Raw genomic sequence first — 18,186 nt, 5'->3', positions numbered from 1 at the left:
AAAAAAAAAAAAAAAAAATCGATTTGCCCACTTTATCATTCAACGTTACAGTTAATGCAAATGCTTATTTTGGTACCTCTTTTACAAAGAATATATGCAAAAATCAAGATGATTGCTTGAATTTTTATTTACATAATTTGCTATAGCCATTAACATCTCACTTATATAAGGTATGAATAATAATTTAAAAGGGAGAGTTAAAATAGACATTCATGGTTAAAACTGAATACAATTTACCTACCCTCTAAAGTCTCAGATTAGTTCATCTGTCCTAGACTTGGGCTTTACTTCTAAATGTATCTGACACCTTTACCAATGTACAAACGCAATTTTAATAATCTTCCTTATAGTATAGTCATTCTATCTTTGTCTAGGTATTTATTTTTGAGTTTATGAAAGAATGAAATTATACTCTATTATTAAAACTTATATAACATTACATAAAAGTTGTGTTTGCAGTTAACTTTCAAGTGTATTCAAGTTTCAGATTTGACACACTAAGTAACTAATGACTAAATGTAGTATTAAAAAATATAAATTGAGTTGGAAGAACGTACCAGTTTATTATAAAAAGATACAAAACCATAGCCTTTGGATTTTCCAGTTGCCATGTCTTTAACTACCCGGGCATCCCTGTGAAAAGAAGCACAGCTAAATGAGGGAAGTAAGAGTCACCCTCAAAATAAAAACTAAAAGGAACCACACACACTGTATTGTGAGCATTTTTAAAATAAAATTCCAGTTAGCCCTAATTAACTACAACCATTCCTGAACTCTCCCTAATGCTTCTTTACCTGTTAGAAAAAAGCAGTAGGACAAAAACATGTAATAAACATGCAACCTAATCAAATAGCCTGTGCTTTCTAAACTAAATGCTCAAATTTGAAGATTAATAGGAACAACAGTTTCCTTTTATAATATTCTATTTACTAGTGTCCTCTAAGGTTTACTGATTCTATAAATTACTGTAACAATACTAACTACTTTACCATGCAATCTCTAAATAGTTAAATGTCTTCTGCCTAGTGATACAAAATATATGAAATATTAAAAAATTGAAAAAGAGGAAAAAATAGGAATTAAAAAGGCATACATGGCCTGTTAACAGATTTCTTTATTTTTCTTGGTCAATTCTCTACCATCATTTTGGAGTTTGGGCAGCTGTAAATTTTGAAAAATTGACATTTTCAGAAATTTAAGAAAGGAGAATAAAAAACTAACAACAATGCTAAGCACACCAGTACGAAAACAACAAATTTACACAGAAATTTTAGTGAGTAAGTTAAATGATTGGAAATATAGAACTCCACTGAATATAGAATGTTAAAATGTAAATACTAAAATATGTATATATAAATAATGTATAATAAGAATAAATAGAAATGAGAAAAAAAATCTACAACTGAGTTCCAGTGTGCACAGTTCCTTGCAGTTAGCCTTCAAGATCCTGTCCATTCTTATGAGCAATTCTGCAAAATAACCAGAATGCTATTACTTTTAATTGTGACTTGGACTTAAGAAAAACTGCAGGTCTCAGGTATAAATAAAGATTGAAAAACAGCAACCTGTATTATTTTTATATTGATTTTTTAAAATAGTACTACTTACCACATTTAGATTAAAAAGCAAAGCAAATATCAAAACAGAAAGTTAAGAATTAAATCTTTTAAAGAAATTAAATCTACGGAACAACAAATTGTATAGAGAAATTGTTGTTCTTAGTTGAAACATTCTCCTGTAAAGTAGTACTAAAACGTTTAATTTAAATCTACAGGAAATATACAAAATAAACTGATTTTAATCAGAAAGCTAAATTATGATAAACATTTTCTAGAACTCATAACCATTTTGTTTTCCAATATATTTTTTACCAAGTAACAATAGTAACTGAGCATAAATGTTGTTAAAAATCAAACCACATTTGCCTCTTAACTAGAATCAAATATCACTAACAAAAAACATCTACTAATTAATCCCACATTTATGACTCATACATTGAAACATTTTAATAATATAATAGTACTTTTCACTTACAGCTAAAATAGCAAAACACATTTATCATAATAAAACATGAACATTTCCAATTTAACCACAATATATCCAAGGATTTACCTACTTTCCCCCATTTATAAATTCTTCCTATAAAAGTTATTAAACTCTTACACAGTATAAATCATATTTACTTTTGATTAATTCATTACCCTTAACCACCAAATTTTGAAAACATATGACAAAAAGCTAGACTTTATAAGTTTTACCATTCAAACATCTGCTTCAAAGATAACAAACAATCACTTAAAATTTTTTAACACATTATACACAAGATTAGATGAAAACGAGACCCCAAGACACTGAAATGACATTAACATTTTCAACAACATCCACTACTCAAAAAACAAACCAAAAATAAAAATAAAAAACAAAACAAAACAAAGTCATACTAACTAGAGAAAGAAAATCTTAATTCAATTACAAGTTAATCATATACAGTTCTGCCTATCACAACTGAGTGTAGTACTGATTATGATACTTACGATATTTTACCAAAAGGGGCAAATGCTGATTTGATATCTTCTGTTGTAATTTCTGGACTCAAATCCCCAACAAACACATGGAAGTGATCTGAAATCAGAGCATTTGGTAATCAAATACTTAAGAAATCAGCCACTAAAACCTTTTTAAGGCAACTCTAGAGGAGGGGAAAAAAAAACCCTATTTAAGCTGGTAATGCTTCCAGGATCATTTCAGAACTCTTCCACAGTAAAATGCAGCAGGAGTACTTACTGGAAGTATCTTTTTTCTGGCTACTTGGTGTGGTTGCCCAGTTTACTTTGACCTCCTAAAAATGAAGATTATATTTAATAAAATTATTAGGCATGTCATGAGTTATAACACTTACCACTTATTAAATCATTTATCAAGCAGGGTTATTTTTGTAAAAGCACTAAGCTGAAAAAAGCAAAACCATCACTCAGCAGTTGAATATCTGTCCAAAAATTTGCCTAGAAAGAATACAAACTAGTTTGACATGCAAATACATGTATCGTAAGGTGCCATCATCCTATTATCTTACCTTTCCCAAAATTTTTCTCCCATTCATAGCAGCTAATGCAGCAGCTGCATCTCTGTGTTCATAAAATTCCACAAAGCAATATGGGTCATTGCTTGTATGCTGCAAAACAGAAAATCCAACAGAAGAGTTGACCCTTCTGCTATCGGGTTGCTGAGAAGAAAATCCAGGAAAAAACATTACTGATAGCGAGGAATGTACAAGGTGAGACTGCATAAGCTTATGAAAGCCTAACACTTTTAAAATAAGATTTAAAGCTAAACCTGATGTTGCACCTCAGAATACTGTTGAACTCAAATGGAACTATACAAGCAGCTGAAGAATCCCGAGCATTGGTATTAAATGAAAGTAAAGAATTCTGGTGAAGTATGTTAAATATAAAATAGAAGCTTGTATTAAACCAAACAAAACCTCAAACTCAGATTTGACAAGGATCACTTCTTACCACTGTTTTCATCCTCCAACATGATTTCTCAAATATGTTCTACTTATGTATCATAATCCTCCGCAAGCGGTATCCCAGGATACAGAAATCCAAAATGAACCAACCTGATAAAACTACTCTTGATCAAAATTAGGATCAATACTACAAATGATGGAATTTTATACTGCTACAAATACTGAATTTTATTGATTTCTTTTCTGGATATGGAAAGAATGAAAATAAAAACAGGAAAATTTGAGATTTATAACCAGCTACTGAAATGAATTCCCTACCTTCCAAAATAGTCTAACGTACTGAAGATTCTATATATTTTAAATGTGGTCTTCCAAAGATCAGAGAAACAACAGCAGTGACCAAGAAAAGAGGTTCTGAAAATGTATCTAAATAAAATATTCCAAGACAAACCTACAATTTTACATCATAAAACACCATATAAAAAATCTATATTAAATATATTCTGCAATCCCATGCTTGATAGTTGCCTAAAACACATTTATAAAGATGTGAAGGTAGTGCTACCTAAGCTATAGCAACATTCTCACCTAATGGCCAAACTGGAAATGAATTTCTATGAAATTGCAACCTATACTGAACAGCTGCACAACTGTACAAATATATATTTTTATGTAAGGCCAAAAACATTCATCATCATTCAATGTAAAATGCCCTATAAGAATAACATTTAAAATGTGGAATTCTAGTTGGACTCACAAGGGATAAATAAACCAGATAAAGATCTTTTCAACAACCAATGATTTTCATTCCAGGAAAATTTTAGAAGAAAAATCCAAAATAAGGCATCGAAACAATAGTGGCAAAGCAACCAGAAGGTATTTCCTTGAGCGAAAAAAAAGTGGGATCATTAATACTGACAACAAAACTATGGGCTCTCATACAAAATCCTATTGCTGTAGCCATGTGAATGCTGTTCTTAAGAAGTAAAGTAAGGAAATGAGGGAAGACTTCAAATTGAAACACACATTTAAATTCCTCTTGTAAAAGAATTAGTACCTTTACCACAAATATTCATTGAAGAAAGAACATCGAAATAAATAAGCTAATATTGTGCTAGCTGAGTTTTCCTTTCACTCCTATCTCTTTTGCCCCAATAGTCTCCAAGGAAAACACTGATAATCACAGCAAAACATACAGAGGTCCAATGGTAGATCTATGATAATCCCATACACTTTAGGAAACGAATGTACTCATGAATACCGATTTCAAATCTATCTAATAGTAGGCCAGCTCCCAATCAACGTATGCACATGCATGTATATACACACATATATTCACTAGTATCACATATTTTATATATTCACATCACACTGCATTTCATCTAATTTAAGACACCACTGATTTCTCTAAGTCACACCCCAACTGTCAGAGATATTAAAATTCTAAAAAAATTTGCCTTAGAATTAATAATATATATGTATTATATAAAAAAAAAAAAAAAAAAAAAAAAAAAAAAAAAAAAGTAAAAAAAAAAAAAAAAAAAAAACCCATAAACCTAAGGGGGGAGAAGGATTTTTCATATACTGAAATAAAATTTATGAAAGAAAAATAAATAGCTGCTAGATACTTTGTACTAGAGTATATACCCTTTGGAAGCTTCTTATTTACACCACCAAAGTGACATTCTAAAAATCAATTATGGGCTGAGTGCAGTGGCTCATGCCTGTAATCCCAGCACTTTAGGAGGCCCAGGCAGGTGGATCACTTGAGGTCAGAAGTTCGAGATCAGCCTGATCAACATGGTGAAACCCCATCCCTACCAAAAATACAAAAGCTAGCCGGGTATGGTGGCTGACACCTGTAATCCCAGCTACTCAGGAGGCTGAGGCAGCAGAATCACTTGAAGCCGGGAGGCAGAGGTTGCAGTCAGCCAAGATTGTGCCATTGCATGCCAGCCTGAGCAACAGAGCCAGAATCTGTCTCAAAAAACAAAAACAAACAAAAAAAATCAGCCAGGCATGGTGGTTCAAAAGGTCAGGAGACGGAGACCATCCTGGCCAACATGGTAAAACCCCGTCTCTACTAAAAATACAAAAAAAAATTAGGCAGGGTTGCGCACACCTGTAGTCCCAGCTACTCAGGAGGCTGAGGCAGGAGAATCGCTCGAACCTGGGAGGCAGAAGCTGCAATGAGCCGAGATCACACCACTGCACTCCAGCTTGGGCGACAGAGCAAGACTCCATCTCAAAAAAAAAAAAAAAAAAAAAAATGGCCGGGCACGGTGGCTCAAGCCTGTAATCCCAGCACTTTGGGAGGCCAAGGCGGGTGGATCATAAGGTCAAGAGATCGAGGCCATCCTGGTCAACATGGTGAAACCCCGTCTCTACTAAAAATACAAAAAACATTAGCTGGGCATGGTGGCGCGTGCCTGTAATCCCAGCTACTTAGGAGGCTGAGGCAGGAGAATTGCCTGAACCCAGGAGGCGGAGGCTGCGGTGAGCCGAGATCGCGCCATTGCACTCCAGCCTGGGTAACAAGAGTGAAACTCCGTTTCAAAAAAAAAAAAAAAAAAAAATCAATTATGGCTGGGTGCTGTGGCTCATGCCTATAATCTCAGCACTTTGGGAGGATGAGGCAGGAAGATCACTTGAGCCTAAGAGTTCGGGACCAGCCTGGGCAACATGGTGATACCAGTCTCTATAAAAAAAATTAAAAAGTTAACTAGGTGTGGTGATGCTGTCCCAGCTACTTGGGAGACTGAGGTGGAAGGATCGCTTGAAGAACCCGGGAGTTGGAGGCTTCAGTGAGCCACAAAGGCACCACTGCACTCCAGCCTGATGACAGAGTGAGACTCTGTCTCTTAAAAAAAATAAATCAATTATGTTCCTACCTTAGTGTTGTCACCAATTTTTGTTGGATGACATAAATGTCAAGACAGAGAAATATGAGACTTTATAAGTTCAAATCTAGGAGTTCTAGAATACGGATGTTATGAAAATTCATTTTGAGTCCCTCTACATGTCAAATGTATACATGGGCTTTAAAAATACTGTTAAAATAAATCTTTATCAAATGTTTCTCAAAAATTTTCTAGTGACACTTTCTCACAACCTGTTCTCTTGTAAACCTACTTCTGTCAGCTTCCAAGACAACCATGCCATTGAAACTGCATGCTGAGCTCAACAATGACCTCTCTGCCACCTCTGTGATCCCCTTTCCATCCTAATCCTAACTTCCAAGCAGAATTCACAACAGTTGACCACCATCCTCTTTAAACATTCTCTTTTCTCTGAATCCTACCACACTCTTCAGTTTTCCTGTTTTCTCACTGTAGGATCTTTCTCCCTTTACTCAAACTCTAAATGTTGAGCTGGTCCAGGGATCAGACCTCACGGCCTCTGCTCTTCTCATTCTCTCTACATGAACTCATCTAGCCCCATGGCTTCAAATACCACTGCAAGCTTCAGCACTGGTCTCTCCAGAGTTCCAAACTAGTTTATCCGACTGCCTAATCTAATGTCCACTTCGATGTCTAATTCATGTCTTAAATCTAACATTGCCAAAACATAACTCCTGATTCCCACCACTCCCCATGGTGACATCCATCCTGTCACCCCCATTTCAGCAAATAAATAGCATTACCACCTATACAATTGCATTAACATAAATCTTAGGGTATTTCCTGATTTATTCCTTTCCCTATGTCCCACAACCAATCCAGTCCTATCAATCCTACCTCCAAAATATATTCCAAACCCATCAACATCTGTCCTTATCTTGACTTTGGCTAGCACTTTTGAGAACAAGCCTCCACCATCTCTAACCCAGACTAGTGAAGTAAATCCAGATGGTTTTTCTCCTTCTGCTCTTGCCCGCTACAATCCATTCTCCACGTTAAGAGTCATTCTCTACATAGAGTAACAAGCTTAAAAACGCAAACCGTGGCACCTCATTCCTTGCTTAAGCCCCTCCAATGGTCTGCCACTGCAACCAGGGTAAAACCTAAACTCTGTCATGGCCCATAATGCCCTATGACTCTGAATACTGCTGTTAGACTCATTTCCCATCACCCCCTCCATCCCTCAGCAGACTGCAGCCATCCTGGTCTTTGATTCCACACACACAAGTTCATTACCAACTCAAGACCTTTGTATTTGCTGTTTCCTCTGCCTCCAGCTCCTGCCATAGATAGCACCACCTTGTTACTCATCTCAGCTCAAATGCAGAGAATGACTGTTACATGGAGAATGGATTGTAGCAGGCAAGATACAGCACGAATAGCAGTCATTGCAGAACTCTGTTTTATCCTTCTCATGGCTCACATCCCTATTTGCTTGGGGAACTCATTTGGCTGTCTCTGCATTATATCTCCAGTACCTTGTATACTGCCTAGTGCAAAGGAAATTTTTGATCGATGAAAACACAAATAAATAATTAAAGACAGGAAGGAAGAATATAATACACCAGAACAAAATGATGATTGTCATTAGTTCGAAAAGACAATCAAAAGGCCAATGCACTTTATAGGTTTTTAACAGTTCTCCGTTTCAGATACAACAACCCCCTCAGCACAGTTTCTAGCCCTTTCCAAACACTCCTGCCATCTCTTATGACTAATCCCATTTTCAACTACAACCATGCTATGGGTTCTAGTTTTCCCTCTCTCAAGCACTTCTGCTCTGCCTCCCAGCCTGGATCAACGCTCCCTGTATTTGGAATCCCTTCGTCCTCAACTCCTTTCTAGCCAGTATGTACTACTATCCTTTTAGGTTTCCGCCTAGGCAGTGACGCCCCCAAGAAGCTGCTTGCTGACCCAAGGCTGCACTAGATACCCATTTGCTCCCACAGCACTTTAAGTTGTCTTCTTCTAGGGCATTTATTATCCTGTATTCTAAGTGCCTACTAACTCCTTTGTCTCCCTACTAGACTGTAAAATTCTGTGGACCAAGGAACCATCTTTATTCACCAGTGTATCTCTAACACTTACTGTAGTACCTGTTACACAGTAAATAGACCAAAAATAAAAAAGTTGATCAATGAACAAAAAGACAAGGAAGAAAAGCCTAAAACATGATTCATGGGCACTGCTACAGTCTTAAGCAGGAAAGTATAAAAAGGGAAGTACTTGCTACAGACACGAGAGGAACGGCACTGCACATACACATAATAACCTCGTGTACTCATACATGAATGTATACTGCCTAAATCGTTAACATTCTTATCGGAATTGTATAAAATACTTTCCAGTTCTTCACCACTCTAAAATGAGTTCTAATAACTTTCTAAAAGTAGAATCACTTGAAGATAACCACACCATGAAGGATGACTGTTTGAGATTAGCAGCACAGAAACTTTGCCCTCTCAAATAAAACTCCATTCTAAGCCTCGTGTGCCAGCCAAATCAAAGTAGTAAGTCAACACAACACAAATCTCTCCACCAGAATAACCTGAGGCTTAAAATGAAATTTTAAAATCATGATAATCAACCCATCATGCTAGTTGACAGCACGTGTAACTGGGAAGATCTTACCTCTGTTATCATTTTACAGCTTTTACAGGGTCCAATTTGACTGAATAACTGAAGTATAAGGACTTCTGTCACATCTCTGGAAAGGTTACCTACGTATCTGCACAAGAAAAAAACACATTATCAGCAATTTTCCTTTAGCTCTGGCTCTAATGTGTTATCATTTAATTCAACATCTTTTATTTATTTATTTATTTATTTTGAGACGGAGTTTTGTTCTTGTTGCCCAGGCTGGAGTGCAATGGCACGAGCTTGCCTCACTGCAACCTCCGACTCCCAGGTTCAAGCGATTCTTCTGTCACAGCCTCCAGAGTAGCTGGGATTACAGGCACATGCCACCACGTCCAGCTAATTTTTTGTATTTTTAGCAGAGACAGGGTCTTATCATATTGGTCAGGCTGGTCTCAAACTCCTGACACCTCAGGTGATCAGCCTGCCTCTGTCTCCCAAAGCGCTGGGATTACAGGCGTGAGCCACTGCACCCAGCTACCTTTTATTTCATTTTAACTTCCTCTATTTTCAATAAAATTTCTCCAGTTAAGCCTGATCCTATGAAAGTAAGATTAACCCTTATTTAGGAAAGCAACAATTATTCTTAGGCCACTAAAATACCACTTTGAAAAAACATTTAAAGAACAAATCAATGTGCTCTTGATATAATAATATGCTCAACGGCATATTATTCTGTACCCTAGATATCATTTTCTCAACTTATTCTAGTTGTTAAAATTTTAAACCAGTCTCAGGATAACTACAATTTCTAATTCAAAATAATTTATAACACATGCACACACAAATATAACAAATACTAAGTCATTAAAACATCTGATTGTAATAGGATATTAAACATAAAGTGAGTTTATCTTAGATTCCCAACCAAAGCAATTACACAAACAAAGAACAGAATTAAAGTTACAGTAGAACACACAGAGGGTGGAAGGGTTTTTGTAGTTTTGTTTTTGGCTAAAAGTCAGATTGTTAGCAATGATGTCTTCACTGTTTCATTTTAGGAGAGCAGGGTAAAATAAAAAAATTCTCTAGTCTAAAATGCATCAAAATCAACAACAACAAATATACACATACATATTTTTGAGATGGAGTCTCACTCTGTCACCCAGGCTGGAGTACTGTGGAACGACTTGGGTTCACTGCAGCCTCTGCCTCCTGGGTTCAAGCAGTTCTCATGCCTCAGCTTTCCAGGTAGCTGGGACTACAGGCATGTGCCACCACGCCTGGCTAATTTTTGTATTTTCAGTAGAGATGGGGTTTCGCCATGTTGGCCAGGCTGGTCTGGAACTCCTGACCTTGAGTGATCCACCCACCTGGGCCTCCCAAAGTGCTGGAATTAGAGGCGTGAGCCACTGTGCCCAGCCAACAAAATATATCTTAATGTAGATTAAAAAAAGCAAATACAAAGATTTCTTAAGAAATTCAGAGAAAGATTAAGACAAATCCAGGCATACTTCTGACTGTGGACATTTAAAAATGTGTTTGTTTTTTTTTTTCTAATCACAAATTGAATGTATGTGTTTCATGTAAAGAATTTTAAATACAGGTAAGTCTAAAAAAGAAAAGAAAAAGGCTATGTCACCACGAAGAGTTGACCACCTTGGTTTATGTCTTGTACTATCAATTTATCTTAATTTGTCACAATAAATTGCCAATCAAGTCTTTCTGGTGTTCTATGCATAATTCCTCAAATTTGCATCTGTCATGAACAACTTCATAAACCAAACAATATCTGTAAAATTTAACAAAGTTTGTTCTGGAAAGTAAATTTCTTTTTCTAATTGTAATATGTAACATCTGGAAACTGAGTATTAAGACCAAAATAAGACTTGCAACATGGTTGTCACATTAAATACACAGTGTGCTTTAAGATGGAATACTCAAAGGGAAAACAGACCAAGAAAGCTTAGGTTAAGTAAAAAACTGGAAAGATCCAATTAAGAATTAGTAGCTGGCCGGGCATAGTGGCTCACATCTGTAATGCAAGCACTTTGGAGGCCAAGGCAGGCGGATCACCTGAGGTCGGGAGATCAAGACTAGCCTGACCAACATGGTGAAACCCTGTCTTCAAAAAAAAAAAAAAATGAATTAGTAGCAAGTTTGCAAGTTTCCAGTTAAGAATTTTATTGCAATGAATACTAATAGCTTTAGTGTACCTGCTCTAAAATTGAAACTCACATCCAATGTTACTTAAATAGAAGACTAAACAAGTGACAAACTGGTTTAGGTCCACTATGCCATCTTTTCCTCGTAATTAAAGAGCTAACCCATCAGCAGGCCAATGCAGTGACATACTTTTCCCAGCAGGGGAAAAGGTTATTGGATTATGAAACAGCCATAGACTGCTTGTCTCTTCTTAATTCATAGGGGTTTGTGAGCCTGTATCTCTAAAATGATTTCTTTTTGTACAGAGTAGACCTATCTGTAAGAAAAATGAACATGTGATCTTGAGTTTCTAAATATGTTCCTTGCCTAAAGAGCTACTTCGCTCATTTCTAAGAGAAAAGAAGAATAAAACTGATTTTCACATATTGAAGCTAGCTAGTAACAAAATTAAAATTGAATTATCATTTTAATATAACACATTTTAAATGATTTAAATAGTTTTAAATTTGCATTACTGTTTGAACACCAATTTCTTCAGGAAAAATTGTATGGGCATTAATTACCTTCTGTATTTAATAGTCACAATAAAAGCTGTCACTACTTAATAAGATCTTTATTCTGATGGGCGTGATAGTTCACACCTATAATCCTAGCACTCTGGGAGGCTGAGGCAGGTGGATCACTTGAGGTCAGGAGTTTAAGACTAGCCCGGCCAACATGGTGAAACCCCATCTCTACTAAACAGACAAAACATTAGCTAAGCATGGTGGTGGGTGCCTGTAATCCCAGTTACTTGGGAGGCTGAGGAGAACTGCTTGAACCCAGGAGGCAGAGGTTGCAGTGAGCTGAGATCACACGATTGCACTCCAGCCTGGGCAGCAAGAGTGAAACTCCATCTGTTAAAAAAATCATCATCATCATCATCGTCATCATCATCTTTATTCCAAGTCAACCTATTTCCTATCATTTATAGATCTTGAAGAATTTCTAGAGGCATGTTTAGATATATTAATTTACATTTCTGGCACTGAAGTCAAAGATGAAAATGTTAATATCTAAGTTCAGAATGTCATGATTTATTTAAAAATCCAGTGTTGGCTGGGTGCAGAGGCTCATGCCTATAATCCAGCACTTTGGGAGGCCAAGGTGGGGGAGGATCACAAGGTCAGGAGTTTGAGACCAGCCTGACCAACATGGTAAAACCCCGTCTCTACTAAAAATACAAAAAATTAGCTGGGCATGGTGGCACCCATCTATAATCTCAGCTACTCAGGGTGCTGAGGGAGGAGAATCGCTTGAACCCAGGAGGTGGAGGATGCAGTGAGCCAAGATGGTGCCACTGCACTCCAGCCTGGGCGATAGAGCAAAACTCCATCTCAAAAAAAAAAAAAATCGTGTTAAGGTTTCCTATTTTTCAAATTATCTCCACTAACAAAGTGTTAAGTAGCAAACTAAATTTCAAAAACTAACATAAAAGGCCTTCCATAACAACACATACAGTATCTTAATTTACCAGGACTAAAAGGCCATGATTCATTATATAATTTCACCTAACTTTTACCCAAATTTCAGACTGCCTTTTCATTTACCTGTGCTTTCATGCATCATAATACTTAAGAAAGACATATTGTATAGCTTTTAAAGTACTGTACTATTCTGTTGTAAGTACCTTTGTATTATCATAAAATAATCTATCCCAAAGTATATACTGACAAAAATATTTAAGACAAAGTTCAATGCCTGACCTAGTAAGATCATCTCTGGGTAGTTCATTGAAATGATATCTTTATTCTTTCCAAATTATAGTTTCTACACTTCACTTTCTTTCTGCTCTGGTTATGAAATAATCAACCTATTCTAAAGTTCCAGGTCTTTAAGTATATAATTTCTACCTAAAGAACATACACAAAATAACAGAAAAAAAGACAAATGGCTCCAGTTTTTGTATTGAGAGTTCAATTCAAAGAGTAAACACTTAGGAAATTCCAAAATGACTTTTAACTCAAGGAAAAAAATTTAAAAGAGGCATACCTTAGAGTCTATTTTGTCTTCTAAGAACAGGAACTGTAGGAACTGAAGCATTAAAAACTGAAAATGACACCTTTATCCCTAACATCAGGGTTAAAATCCAATTTGAGTCTAGAAACTTAGCAGTTTCATTCACAGTAGGCAGAAGTTCACACTGCCAAACTACTTCCTGTGTCCAACTGGGCAGAATTTTAAGTTAAGAATATCATGCCTTTCAGAAGACTAATGACACTTTTTCAACACTGAATGTGCTCTCACTCTGAAAACAGTAGTCCTACCAAGGCTGAAATTATCAGCACTTTCACACAAAACACTATAGCTAAATTTCCATAAAAGTAACAGTTTTGCTTTTGTTCTTGACAAGTCCTATACAAGAAGAGATTTTGCAATAATATCCTTCAATAGATCTCTAATTAATTATTTTATTTGTCAGTACAGTATTTCAGTATTTCATTTCAGGAAGGAGGCATGATGGAAGATAGCTGGAGGAGGTACAACTAAATTGACCAACTATATATACGAGATAGTCACACACACACACTCTCACTCTCTCACTTTAAATAAACAGAATATGATTAAGTTGAATTTGAGGGGCTTGATTATAGCCACAGTATAGCCAAATCCATGGTATAGCCAGTCAATTTTGTAACATTTTATAGAATTTTCTTCTGCTTTGCTCTTAGATGTTCAGATTATACTCTAAATCATTAGCTTATTTCCAGAAGAAAGAATAGCGTTAAAGGAAGGGATTACATAACGTGGTATTATACCAATTTCCAGTAATTTTGGAGCCTCAGATAGATGAAGAAACTAAAATAAGCTACAATGAAACACTCTTACAATTTAGTGTCATATTGTAGATTCAGATATACCATGGATCAAATCACTGCACTACAAAGCTACACACAACCCAACCCTGAAACGTGTGTCCCACAAGTCAGGTGTCAGGCAGTCCAGTTCCAACACCGGTATTACACAGCATGATCCTGTTTGTTTTTTTAGATCACAAGTTACTCAATACATAATACCCCAAAATAAATGTCAAATGAGAATGAAGAACGTCAGAAAACAGACCTTTCAAGCAACTATATGACAAACAGAAATTTAGGCTCAACATCAAAGCAATTCTATGCCAGTTTAAATACCATCAAATAAATAAGTAATACTGTAGGTAATGAATATTTAAAGACCTACCTAGGCTATAAACACCATATTGTTTTCTGAAGATAGAACCATATGTCTTAGCTTGTGTGTGTCTGCAGGAAAAAAACCTCACTAGTAACACACAGGCATCTTAAGGAAACAATTTAAGATAAGCTTTGTTAAGAATACATTCTTTTAAAACATACTGGCCACTTGAAAAACCTAATCCATAGCTCACAATGCAAAATATAAGATCTCCATAAGCAAAATAAAATCCTACTAGATATCAACCCCTAAAATCACATTCAAAGTTTACATCATGTTACTTGTATCTAACAGAACCTTTTAAGAACATGTAAAACGTACACTTAGAAAAACTACTATGCATTATTTGTATTAAACTCTAAAAAAATCCCAATTGTGAAACATTTGCTTTTATCTCAAGATTTTACATTTGAAGGTTTTTAAAAATATATAAAAGACAACAGACTGCACCACGTGTGACAATGTCTGCCTACAATCTTAGTTCAACCAGGACTTTTAAAAAAGAACTTAATACTAATTTAATGAAGGAAGTACAATCTTTGTAAAAATACTGAGTACCTCTTATGTTCCAGGCAGTGAACTAAGTGCTGCAGGGGTAAGACCTAGGAAGATGTAGCAGTCCTTGTCTTAAAAAAAAAAAAAAAGTCCCCATTGAAAAGAGTGAGAGAAGGAAAAAGGAAGACAGAATAGCAAACACGAACTGACATACAGGAACAACAGAGCTTAAGATGTTTACTCACTCATACGAACACATGTCACAGTTTTAGAGAACTGTAAACACAGACAACTGTGTTTCAAAGAAAGAACAAGAGATTAGAGAAAGTAGAGGTAGGAAATAAGTTACAAAGAAGTTAACTTATTAGCCTCTTGGAGAAAGTCATCTGATAGGGATGAAGACCAGGCAGATGCAAGGATAAAAGACATTGAAAAAGCACATTCTTTAGCACTACAAAACCAGAGGTTCCCCTTGGTAAGGAACAGATAGAAAATGAGACCCCTGCCATGAGTATTCATCAATCATTCAGTATGTGATGATGACATTTCAGATTTTTAGATACAATGTAACTTTTATCTTTGTTAAGCACATGTTAGCTAGTCTTTAAGTCTAGCTTTCCCAGATGCTTACATCAAAGTACACATTGCTAACTCAACACCAAGCCTTGGCTTCAACAGATGTTGAAGGACAAATTTCAAGTGTGTCCCAATTCTTTCTTCTAGGGAGAGAAGGCAGAAATGGAAGACAACACAAAACACAAATTTAGGCGTTCTATTTATTAAGTAGGCGTTTCATTCAGTCGGCCTCAAATTGTCAAAACAGGGTAGGTGCTTTAGCGAGATGTTAGAGAACAGGGTTATTCCTGCACAAGGCCACAAAAAAAATCTCTATCAATATTGAACATCTATCTTTTTTACTGAGCATCTTTTCTTTGGGAGGAGTGAAGAGATGTGAAGCTAGTCAAACTAGATGAAAGTGGAGCGCCCATGCACCTTCATCTATTCCCTAAAAAGTAATTTTCCCATCAGACAGCAGAGCCAAGTGGACTATGATCCCATGATACCAGGAGAGGCAAGAGAAACAAAGCAGTGATTTGACTCCTTGGTACTCAAGGCAGGAGTGCTGAGCCTGGAGAGGCCAGGAAACTGAGGGTGCCCAATGTAAACATTTAATTAAAAATTATTCAGACTTTAAAAAAAATGCAGAAGAAAAGAGTGCCACAATATCCAGAAAAGAATGCAAATGCTGAGTCATCACTCTTCATTGGGAAAGGAAGGAAACCAGAATTAAGTGGCTGGAAGATGGGACTCATTCATTAGATTGGGCTTCAGGTAAAAAGCAACAGCAAGACAGGAGAAAAAGCGTTCGGAAGACACACATCTAATAGCAGATGAAGACATAATTTTAGCCACTCTGAAGGTTTCGATGCACAAACAGATTAGGAAGAGGCAACACTAAGAGAGCAAAAGGAGTTTAACAACTGGTTGTCAGTTTAGCGTAGGGAGCGCTCAAAGTAAACTTCTTTATCTAAGAAGAGAAAGATGCTCGGGCAGCAAAAGGTATCCCTTATGCACTTCAAAAGTAGCGGGCGCTAGGCGGGTGTTTATGACAGTGTGGGCGGGGGCACGTGGGGCAGAAAGAGAGAAGGGGCTTGAGTGGTGGAAGAGTGTCCTGCTTCCTCCGAGAGCTTAGCTGGGGAGAAGAGCCGGGAGCGACTGGAGCTGAGACGTGGAAGGGGTGAGTACTAATTCCTCCTGGCCCACGGGGCCCATCCCAATCCCACCCCCGCCAGGCCCTTCCCCCGAGGGGACCCGCAGCTCCAGGCCCAGCCCAGGGTGTCCAACGCAGAGAGGGTGCAGGAGCTCTCCTGGGCCTGACAGCTTCAACCGTGCAGAAACCCGGCCTAGGGAGGGTGTGCAAAGAAGGGCGCCAGAGAGAAGGGTCGAGACAAGCCCCAGACCCCAGGAAGTGACTGTGTTTGGGGGAAGGGAGGATTTCCTTCCCAAGGAAAAGGGGACAGATGAGGAATGCACTCCGCGTCCACGCCGCCCTGGTCAGGGAGCCGCCTAGAGTCCCGGCTTCCGCCCAGTCTCTCCTGCTCCCTCCCTTAGCGTCCCGCGGTGCCCGGGCCTCTTGGCGCCTGGCACCCCTCGTCTCGGGTACTCACAGAGTCCGGGGCTGCCCGTCGTCTTCCATCATGGTGGGTGCGACGGAGCGATCCCGGGACAAGGGGGAGGGCAGGGCTGGGGAGGGGAGGGGGTGGGGAGGAAGGGGAGGGGGGCTCTGGGCACCGGCTGGGGACAGAGGAAAAGGCACCGAACCCTGCTCTCGGGCTCTCTCCCCCCAGCCCGCTCCGGACACTGCGCTCCAACCAGGAGGAGCAGGAGGAGGAGGAGGATGAACAAAATGGCCGCCGCCACCAGCCAGGCAGGAAACCGGGCAGAGCGCAGGCGCGGCCCGCCAGGTCACCGCTCAGGCCAGCCGCGACGGCCTGCAAGGGAGACGACCGAAGGGAGAGAAAAAAGGGCCGCCGAGGAAACCCTGGGGCCCGCTCACGACGGATCACGTCGTCGCTGTGGGCCTCTGGCCGGCCAAAGCCCAGCCAGCTCCAGGAGAGATAGGGCAAAAAGAGTAACGCTGTGAAGCCGAAGTCTCTGGGAATTGTGGTCCTGGAAATGAGAGAGGGAAGCACTTCTGCAGAGGACTTCTGGGACCTGTAGTCCAGAGGAGCCGCCAGCGCCCGCCCACGCTGGGACGCGAAAAGGGGACTTCTGGGTAGTGTAGTCATACGTGAGGACGTGCGGCGACCAGGAAGTCTGCGGGCTCGGAGGGTAAGGGAAGAATAAAAGCGACATTGAAAGGCAGGGAGACCAAGTGGGAAAAAGCGCTGTCTGGGAAGCGAACTATAAGTCCCAGAGTGCCTCGCGCCGGGGGCTGTCCTCGGACTGCTCCAGGTATTGTAAGGCTCTTCTGTTGGCCCAGCCTGAGCTGCTGCTCCGCCTTCGTCCAGCCCGAGAGCGGTTTCTTCAACTGCGGCTCTGGCAGCGCTCTGTCTCCGCGTGGTGTCCGAGCCAGGAGGCTCGTCCGGCCCTCCTGCGTTCAGCAGAACCGCTGGCCGGCGTTCGTCAACCGCCGCTTCGCGCGACGGGCGGGAGAGACGCGGGCCTGGTGGGGATCCAGAGGGGCTGAGGAGTCTTTGGGACACGTTTTCGCGCAAATAGGTATTTCTAGCTTATTAAATACAAGCAGGTGGCCTGCTTGTAAATTGCTTTACAAGTTTCAGAGGTTTCCCTATCCAGTATCTCGTCAGACAGTGGGGTAAGAAGAGCAGTCCTTCCTTATAGTGACTTGCCCAACTCCCC

General features: G+C 38.8%; 1 protein-coding gene across 1 annotated transcript in view; it reads right to left on the bottom strand.

The window, feature by feature from the left end:
• Window positions 1-17,920, bottom strand: part of TIAL1 (TIA1 cytotoxic granule associated RNA binding protein like 1) — a 23,817-nt gene extending 5,897 nt beyond the window's left edge. The window contains exons 1-6 of the mRNA XM_037731557.1: window positions 16,992-17,920; window positions 9,001-9,097; window positions 3,074-3,172; window positions 2,785-2,839; window positions 2,535-2,622; window positions 558-633 (exon numbers count right to left, since the gene is read on the bottom strand). Coding sequence (XP_037587485.1) covers window positions 558-633; window positions 2,535-2,622; window positions 2,785-2,839; window positions 3,074-3,172; window positions 9,001-9,097; window positions 16,992-17,023 — 447 coding nt within the window. The 5' untranslated portion in view covers window positions 17,024-17,920. The remainder of the gene's footprint in view (window positions 1-557; window positions 634-2,534; window positions 2,623-2,784; window positions 2,840-3,073; window positions 3,173-9,000; window positions 9,098-16,991) is intronic.
• Between the last annotated feature and the right edge of the window lie 266 nt (window positions 17,921-18,186).

Source organism: Cebus imitator, unplaced genomic scaffold (genome assembly GCF_001604975.1).
Source record: "Cebus imitator isolate Cc_AM_T3 unplaced genomic scaffold, Cebus_imitator-1.0 Scaffold406, whole genome shotgun sequence".
NCBI classification, from domain to species: domain Eukaryota; kingdom Metazoa; phylum Chordata; class Mammalia; order Primates; family Cebidae; genus Cebus; species Cebus imitator.
Note: the sequence above shows the minus strand (reverse complement) of the source record. Positions and strands in the feature narration are given on the sequence as shown.